This window comes from Dreissena polymorpha, chromosome 5 (assembly GCF_020536995.1).
Source record: "Dreissena polymorpha isolate Duluth1 chromosome 5, UMN_Dpol_1.0, whole genome shotgun sequence".
NCBI classification, from domain to species: domain Eukaryota; kingdom Metazoa; phylum Mollusca; class Bivalvia; order Myida; family Dreissenidae; genus Dreissena; species Dreissena polymorpha.
In genome coordinates this window covers 113,993,611-114,003,960 of record NC_068359.1, presented here as the reverse complement: position 1 = coordinate 114,003,960, position 10,350 = coordinate 113,993,611, and the positions used below count along the sequence as shown (strand labels likewise).

Here is a 10,350-nt window from a genome sequence, read left to right as displayed (position 1 = left end):
GAATATGTCTGGACAAAGGGCGTGAATAACTGTAAATTATCTAAATGCGCGTTAATATCCTTGTTTCGTTGACGTTTTTTAAAATATCAATTTACCGAAACCTCCAGATCTATTGCTCTATATTACTTTTTAACGACCTTTTCATTTATCGACCTTACATGTAATCGTTTTTATTACAAAACTTGTTTCTAAGTTGGTATTTTTCAAACTGTGTCAATTAAATGGAATCATCGGGATTTTTATTTTAAAAAGGTCATCGTGTTCGGAATAACGAACACTTCTGTTCGGAATTACGAACATATGTTCGGAATTAGAAACAGTTGGATGTCCGCATGCTTTGTAAATAATTTCTTTTTGGTTGGACCATTATATAATTCTTTATTGGACTAAAGTATATCATATGCACATATCTAGTTGATTATTGTCTCCCTTTGATTGAAAGTGATCGTAATTCCGAACATCATTATAAGTGGCTTAAGTGTTCGGAAATAGGTACACCCGCTCTTCCAAGAAAATAAACGCATTCCGCTTCGCATAGTGAGTCATCGTGATTACGCTGTCTTTTTCCTGGAGGTGTCCGATATAACCCAGGTTTACTCTTATATGTAAAACAAACCTTAAAGTTAAAACAGTAAATGTGCTGTGTCTTTATGTCCGACATTAATGCGTTAAAGCCATCAACAGGATCACATGACCCGCACGTAAATGGTCTTTTCCATTATTAGTAAACACGGTTACACGGTGAAGATGCATATCGGTAGCCTCTCTGTGAAATGCTGCCTCTCTGTTCATTCTTGGCTTAAAACCCGTAAACACATTTGTGCATACATAGAGGTGGTCCATGAGTTGAAGCGTATATCCAGCTACAGGTTCACAGTATTCAGCAGGTCCAAACACTTACCACAAACTCTATCGAAGATGGAATGATGGCGAGGTTGGTGGAACAATCGTGCATACATACAACGAAAGCGAAAGTAGGCATTTTTTACGTAAAATTGAAGAAAATTATTTCATAGCTGACATATTAGGGAAAAGCTATGTTAAAAAGTCATCAAAGTGGCATTTATGCACGATTGCAGAGAGGCAGCCAAGAATGAACAGAGAGGCAGCATTTTGACGGAGAGGCCACCGATATGCATCTACACCGTGGGTTACGTTATATCCTAAAAGAATTGATTTCGGATAATTACCATTCTCCTAGCAGAGTTGTTGTTCGTGCCTCAAATGAACCGCAGTGTAAAAGTGGATAATTACGTGAAACTAAATCGATAAAATCATATATTGGTTGGATAAGCGATATAATTTTTATGTTGTTTTTACGTAGACCCATATGGTTTATACAAACGTTCATGATACGTCGACTATCTCCGGAATCCACCGTAAGATAGGATTTAAACAATAAATCGTCTGCTGATCCAGAGTGTCGGTCTGAAGTGTACATTTCGCTTGTTGTGAAACGAAAATAACGGGACGATTGAACTTTACCGGTACGCAACACTTAACATCAAACAGCGTACCCTAACCCTTAACACCTAACACATAACAACTAACGCAACATCTTATAGTCCTTTTTATCCTATATATTTCCTTAGTATCGGGGCTACCGCCCCCAAACCCCCGCTTTGTCAATAGTGGTAAACAACTGCGTACCGGTAAAGTTCAATCTAGCCAAAATAACGATGAGTCATCATATTGCAGGTTACATAAGTATGAAAAGTCTTCGGTGACCCTCGCTAAAATACATATAATTATGTAATAACTAATGGGAATTTTATTTTTCGCGGACTTTCACTTTCCGCGAAAAACCAATACCAGTAAAGAGTACGGAATCAACATTTTCGCGGAACTTAACAATTTTTCCGTCGGAACAATTGGCCATTTCCGTCGGAACAATTGGCCAACTGTTCCGGATTTCAAAACAAACATCCGAGGCTATTAAAGAAGTACAAATTGTTCACATAAAAACGAGAGCTTGGATGATATATGGTTAGTTGCAGAGCACATTTGTTCGCAAGTGAGGTCAGACCATTATAACGCCGCAGGTAAGATAAATAGCTTTTTTATGTCCCCCACCACTATAGTGGGGGACATATTGTTTTTGTCCTGTCTGTTGGTCTGTCTGTCTGTTGGTTTGGTCAAACTTTAACATTTGCCATAACTTTTGCATTATTGAAGATAGCAACTTCATATTTGGCATGCATGTGTATCTCATGGAGCTGCACATTTTGAGTGGTGGAAGGTCAATGTCATCCTTCAAGGTCAAAGGTCAAAAAATAAAGTCAAAGCGGCGCAGAAGGGGACAAAGTGTTTCTGACAAACACATTTCTTGTTATAAATGTCGAAATTTCCTTTAACATTTGTATCTTGATTTATTGAGTATTACGAGTTGAATAACGTTGTATGATATTGCTATGTTTGTCAAATTAATTTACCCTCGTATTGTTAGTTCGCTTTAAATGGTAAAGGATATGAGCCGAGGAGAAGGGGTTTAATTCATGTGAGTAAAATGTGTTCCAAGATTGGCTTGTGGAGTCCGCACAGAATAATAAGGGACGGCACCATCTGCTTGAATGTTTTTTTTTCTTTTAATGGAGTCTCTTCTTAGCGAAAATCCAGTGTAATCGGAAAGTGTTATCCATGATTAGCATGGGATGCTGGGACTACATCATACGAATATGCATTAGACCCATTTCCCCCAGAGCGAGGCTCATATGTTACATAAAAGAAATGAAACAAATAGTCTAGACCATTCTGGTTTAAATGACGCAATATTTACGTAAGATCTAGTCAATTCAAATCAACATTATTTGTTTTGACTACGTTGTTGAAGTGTTAACTTAAATTTGAACGGTTAGTTTGGACTTGCATTCGTATATCGATCAGTTTCTGGTACTTAATTTATCTGTTAGAAGGGATCTTTTCACGGTTTGGTAAATTGACAAAATTAAAAAAAAGTTGTTTCAGATTCGCAAATTTTCGTTTTAGTTATGATGTTTGTGAGGAAACAGTATTACTGAACGTTTACCATAGTCCAATATAGCCATTATATGTATCTTTTGACGATTTGAAAACCTAAAAATTATAAAGCGTTGTAACGCGAAACGATTGAATAATTTGGAGAGTTCGGTTGTTGTCGTTTAAATTTACGAAACTACGAAGAATGCTTATATAAGGTATAAAATACTTAAATTGCGTTTACCCGGCGGAATAGCCGAGAGGGCTAATGCGTTTTTACTTCAGACTAACTCCAGGACTTCGGGGGTCACTGGTTCGAGTCCTGGTACCGGCTACTTTTTTTCCTTTTTAATTTTATTCTTGAATTTTACTGGAGCTTTCAAGATCCAATGTTTACATTTATCAATATAAAGCATTTAATGACAAACTTCAAAATATGCCAAAATAAGTGAAAAGGCCCCTTTAAGATGTTTCATTTATGTGTCATTCATAATTGTCTGATTTTATAATTGTCTGATTTAATCATTATTTAATACTTAAAACAATAAAGATACGCCGTCATGTGTCCTTACTAAGAAAACCGTCGATTTATATGTCGAACTTTACATTGACAACAAGTGGTATACGACTACGTCACTTCCGTTCTTAACAAAAACGTCGACTCACGAAGTTCGAAAATTCGGCATAGTTATCGGCTGTATACGCGCTGAATACGTTGGTTTAATCGTTTAATGGCATGGATATGCATGAACACATTACAATGTCACAAAAAATGGTATATTTAATGTTTTTTAAAACCTCGACCGTTGAACTTTAAAGTCGTTGGGCCCATAGGCAGTAGCCTACTCTGCCTAATGGGTAATCCGGGAATTGATACGGATGTCTACCTTGTAATCAGGAAGTCCCTGGTTCGATAATCAGCTGGACGGCGATATCAGGACTGGATAGTGTTTCTCTAAACCAAAATTTTCAATACAATAAAGCTTACATAAATATGGTAAAACGTATGAACTCTTTTTCTCAATTCAACATATCACAATAAATAGGCGGTATAGACGCGGATCGAAACGTCGCACGTCCCAACCCCACCCCCGAAAAATATAGATAAAATAAATATGGCAAAAGTATACAAAAATGCCTCTATTTCTTTCAAATGTTAACCAAATTTAATCTTTTTTTCTGAATTAAGAATTCAGAACGTCATTGTAGGGTGAAATATATACTCTTTTAGCCGAATTTCGGTTCCAAATGAGCCAAAAAAATCACTGTATTTATTTGTTTAATATGAGGGGGTGTAAGTGAGACGCTCTTACGTATTGAGTTCAGTTGGTTCAGTTGGTTTGTTTTTGAACGGTGAGTAATTGATTAATTATGCGCACCTGTAATGAAATTCGAATGCTGACAAATTAGTATGTGTTATTAAAATGAAGTTGATCACGATGGAAGATATTCATATAGTGAATTTACGACATCCCATTTAGAACGGGCAATGATGTTCTATTAATATGCATATCTATATATATATATATTAGAAGAAACACGATTTAAATATCTGCGTCAATAGCTGCAGCTATACTTTAAGTTGAAAGATAGGGGTTTTATAATATATTTTATTGCGTGTTACCAATGCCCCATGGTTGAATGATTCAAGCAAGGTACTTTTACGCCTTTGGCACCTGGCTCTTTGTCTAGCCTACCTATATGACACACCTGGCTCTATGACTAGCCTACCTATATGACACACCTGGCTCTATGACTAGCCTACCTATATGACACACATGGCTCTACGACTAGCCTACCTAAATGGCACACCTGGCTCTACGACTAGCCTACCTATATGACACACCTGGCTCTACGACTAGCCTACCTATATGACACACCTGGCTCTACGACTAGCCTACCTATATGACACACCTGGCTCTATGACTAGCCTACCTAAATGGCACACCTGGCTCTACGACTAGCCTACCTATATGACACACCTGGCTCTATGACTGACCTACCTATATGACACACCTGGCTCTATGACTAGCCTACCTATATGACACACCTGGCTCTACGACTAGCCTACCTAAATGACACTACTGGCTCTACGACTAGCCTACCTAAATGACACTACTGGCTCTACGACTAGCCTACCTATATGACACACCTGGCTCTATGACTAGCCTACCTATATGACACACCTGGCTCTATGACTAGCCTACCTATATGGCACACCTGGCTCACGACTAGCATACCTATATGACACACCTGGCTCTATGACTAGCCTACCTATATGACACACCTGGCTCTATGACTAGCCTACCTATATGGCACACCTGGCTCACGATTAGCCTACCTATATGACACACCTGGCTCTATGACTAGCCTACCTATATGACACACCTGGCTCTACGACTAGCCTACCTATATGAACACCTGGCTCTATGACTAGCCTACCTAAATGGCACACCTGGCTCTACGACTAGCCTACCTATATGACACACCTGGCTCTACGACTAGCCTACCTATATGACACACCTGGCTCTACGACTAGCCTACCTATATGACACACCTGGCTCTATGACTAGCCTACCTAAATGGCACACCTGGCTCTACGACTAGCCTACCTATATGACACACCTGGCTCTATGACTGACCTACCTATATGACACACCTGGCTCTATGACTAGCCTACCTATATGACACACCTGGCTCTACGACTAGCCTACCTAAATGACACTACTGGCTCTACGACTAGCCTACCTATATGACACACCTGGCTCTATGACTAGCCTACCTATATGACACACCTGGCTCTATGACTAGCCTACCTATATGGCACACCTGGCTCACGACTAGCATACCTATATGACACACCTGGCTCTATGACTAGCCTACCTATATGACACACCTGGCTCTATGACTAGCCTACCTATATGACACACCTGGCTCTACGACTAGCCTACCTAAATGACACTACTGGCTCTACGACTAGCCTACCTATATGACACACCTGGCTCTATGACTAGCCTACCTATATGACACACCTGGCTCTATGACTAGCCTACCTATATGGCACACCTGGCTCACGATTAGCCTACCTATATGACACACCTGGCTCTATGACTAGCCTACCTATATGACACACCTGGCTCTACGACTAGCCTACCTAAATGACACTACTTGCTCTACGACTAGCCTACCTATATGACACACCTGGCTCTATGACTGACCTACCTATATGACACACCTGGCTCTATGACTAGCCTACCTATATGACACACCTGGCTCTACGACTAGCCTACCTAAATGACACTACTGGCTCTACGACTAGCCTACCTATATGACACACCTGGCTCTATGACTAGCCTACCTATATGACACACCTGGCTCTATGACTAGCCTACCTATATGGCACACCTGGCTCTATGACTAGCCTACCTATATGGCACACCTGGCTCTATGACTAGCCTACCTATATGACACACCTGGGTCTATGACTAGCCTACCTATATGACACACCTGGCTCTACGAATAGCCTACCTATATGACACACCTGGCTCTACGACTAGCCTACCTATATGACACACCTGGCTCTATGACTAGCCTACCTATATGATACACCTGGCTCTATGAATAGCCTGTCTACTAGTATATGACACACCTGGCTCTATGACTAGCCTACCTAAATGACACACCTGGCTCTACGACTAGCTTACCTATATGGCACACCTGCATCTATGACTAGCCTACCTATATTACACACCTGGCTCTTTGACTTGCCTACCTATATAAAACACCTTGCTCTATGACTAGCCTACCTATATAACACACCTGACTCTATGACTAACCCACCTATATGACACATCTGGCTCTTAGACTAGCCTATCTATATGACACACCTGGCTTTACGACTAGCCCACCTATATGACACACCTGGCTCTACGACTAGCCTACCTATATGACACACCTGACTCTATGACTAGCCTACCTAGTTGACACACCTGGCTCTATGACTAGCCTACCTATATGACACACCTGGCTCTACGACTAGCTTACCTATTTGACACACCTGGCTCTATGACTAGCCTACCTATGTAATACACCTGGCTCTATGACTAGCCTACCTATATGACACACCTGGCTCTACGACTAGCCTACCTATATGACACACCTGACTCTATGACTAGCCTACCTATTTGACACACCTGGCTCTATTACAAGCCTACTTATATGGCACACCTGACTCTATGACTAGCCTTCCTATATGACACACCTGACTCTATGACTAGCCTACCTATTTGACACACCTGACTCCATGACAAGCCTACCTATTTGACACACCTGGCTCTATTACTAGCCTACCTATATGACACACCTGACTCTATGACTAGCCTAACTATTTGACACACCTGGCTCTACGACTAGCCTACCTATATAACACACCTGGCTCTATGACAAGCCTACCTATATGGCACATCTGGCTCTACGACTAGCCTACCTTTATGGCACACCTGGCTCTATGACTAGCATACATATATGACACACCTGGCTCTATGACTAGCCTACCTATATGACACACCTGGCTCTATGACTAGCATACATATATGACACACCTGGCTCTATGACTAGCCTACCTATATGACACACCTGGCTCTATGACTAGCCTACCTATATGACACACCTGGCTCTATGACTAGCCTACCTATATGACACACCTAGCTCTATGACTAGCCTACCTATATGAAACACCTCTAAGACTTTCCCACCTGTATGACGAACCTGGCTCTATGACTAGCCTACATATATGGCACACCTGGCTCTACGACTAGCCTACCTATATGGCACACCTGGCTCTACGACTAGCCTGCCTATATGACACACCTGGCTCTACGACTAGCCTACCTATATGGCACATCTGGCTCTACGACTAGCCTACCTTTATGACACATCTGGCTCGATGACTGACCTACCTATATGGCACACCTGGCTCTATGACTAGCCCACCTATATGGCACACCTGGCTCTATGAATAGCCTACCTATATGACACACCTCGCTCTATTACGAGCCTACCTGTATGACACACCTCGCTCTATTACTAGCCTACCTAAATGACACACCTGGCTCTATGACAAGCCTACCTATATGACACACCTGACTCTATGACTAGCCTACCTAAATTGCACTCCTTACTATATGGCTAGCATATAGCCTACCTATATAACACACCTGGCTCTATGACTAGCCTACCTATATGGCACACCTGGCTCTATTGCAAACTTAGCTCGATGGCACACCTGGCTCTATGGCAAACCTTTCACAACTGATAATTTTCTTTCCATAGTTGTATCACCTTATTCTTGTTTTAGAGGTCAATCTGTAACGAATATGAATTTCCTGAAAACAGTAGGAAGAAGCCTCGGATTGGGACTGAGCGAGAAACCATCCTACACGGTGGTGGAATCAAAAGATGTACGTATGTATGCCGTCCAAACTATTGGACATATAAATTCCGAAGTTCATAGCTAAAACACATACATGTAAAGCTTATTTCTGCAGTTATAGATGACTCATATCAAATGAAATTCTCGTAAAATGTAAGTCAAACTTATACTCGCAACAAACTTCAGCACTTTGAATCGAAGGGGAAGAAATGTCCTCGTTCTTTATCTGTAAAACCCCAATAACAACGATTTGTATATCTAATGCCATGGTTGTTTCTAATTTTCGTATAGGCAATTGAATTAATCATTATAAATCGCATTATGGACAGTAGAAATCCTACTAATAGGGCTCTTATCGACATTCATATTGTGGATAATACATGTATATAGAAATTAAATTGTTTGAACAACGTGGGCATTCGACGATTATTGACTGGTTGCCAGGGTTACGAGGAGCGGAAGTATGCGGCCGCCAAGTGGGTGAGCACCACGGTGGAGGGTATGTCCGTGAATGGCGCGGGAAACACAGGCTTTTGGCGGTTATTCAACTACATCGCGGGGGCAAACGAGCTGGGTGAGAATAAACAGTCGATTTCCTTGTGAAAAAGATGGGTTGATTTCGAATGTTTCACTGGAGGGGGGGGGGGGGGGCTTAACGGAAGCTTACGGGTAAACACAAAATTGAAATTTATGTAAAATTTGACCAGTAGGGATTGCACGGAAAACAATTCTCGCTAACAAGGGCTGTGGTTTAAACATGGATCGGATTGAACATAGAGGCATTAAACCGCTGAACTGCCATTTTGTTTTATTCTAACAACACAAGATATTATCTTTAAACATACTAAAATCGCACTTAACTTGTTCAGGGCATGCAAAGAATTTCGTGTACTTTATCCTTACGCATAATGATTCTATGAAAGTGCGGTTGATAAGTTCAATGGGTTTCATCATTTAAAATGCCTCATACTTGATTCATGACAAGTCTTTTGCGTAATATGTACAATACAATTTTATCCAGTGCGATGGTATTATTTCCAGTGCTGTTTTGTTAACTTCTCAATAGAAAGACGAGTTTGTAAGTTACACAAACTCATTAAAAATATGTATTTTTACATGTTTATTTGTATTATTATTCAGGAACCAAGGTAGATATGACGGCGCCCGTTGCAACCCGCGTAGTCCCGGGGGCCGGGCCTAATTGCGAGAGCACGTTCACCGTGTCATTTTACGTTCCGCCGAAACACCAGGAGTCACCGCCGGCACCCACGGGCAACGATGTGTTCATCGAATCCTTCCCGGAAATGACGGTTTACGCCAGCAGTTTCGGAGGTTTCGCTGACGACGAGAAGTGGATCGAACATGCACGGGTTTTGTCCGAAAAGCTGAAGCATAACAATATTCACCAAGAGTTTTATTTCACCGCTAGGTACGACAGCCCCTTTAAGTTGTTTAACCGACTGAACGAGGTCTGGTTCGTGAAAAAGGATTAATGAGTCATGGCGGACCAAGAAGTAAAATAAGGCGAAACGGAAGTATATCGCAAAAACATGTGTCACATCGAGATATTTCTCGGGCGGGAGAAGCATTGTTTGAGTAAAATACGTCGTAAGCTGTCTTGGACCGAAGACTCAAATATTGATTTCAAATACCGTTACTTGGATATTAAAGATGTTCTATTATTCAGTATATCACTTTGTGCATCACAAAAAGGTCACACTTCATAAAACCTACTGTTAAATTTGACTTTTCCGCGAATACGCTTGACTTGTTAATATACTGTTGATACATATTGATTATTTCTTCCTTAAACTTTGCTTTGTGGTACATACAATTTTGACATATGCATTGAACAAATGCAATGATGTATGGTTAATATTGTTGTTATATCTGGATAAATTAAATATGTATTCATTCTAATTTCTCTTGTATATGCATTTTCTTCGCTACGTCAAGCAAATTTT

The 10,350-nt window shown here is 40.7% G+C and overlaps 1 protein-coding gene across 1 annotated transcript; it reads left to right on the top strand.

Moving 5' to 3' along the window:
• The first annotated feature begins 8,315 nt into the window (after nucleotides 1–8,315).
• On the top strand, nucleotides 8,316–10,047 carry LOC127881087 (heme-binding protein 2-like). The gene is made up of 3 exons (XM_052428715.1): nucleotides 8,316–8,414; nucleotides 8,831–8,960; nucleotides 9,527–10,047. The coding sequence occupies exons 1-3, from the start codon at nucleotides 8,331–8,333 to the stop codon at nucleotides 9,877–9,879; spliced, it is 567 nt and encodes a 188-aa protein (XP_052284675.1). The 5' UTR covers nucleotides 8,316–8,330; the 3' UTR covers nucleotides 9,880–10,047.
• The last annotated feature ends 303 nt before the right edge of the window (nucleotides 10,048–10,350 follow it).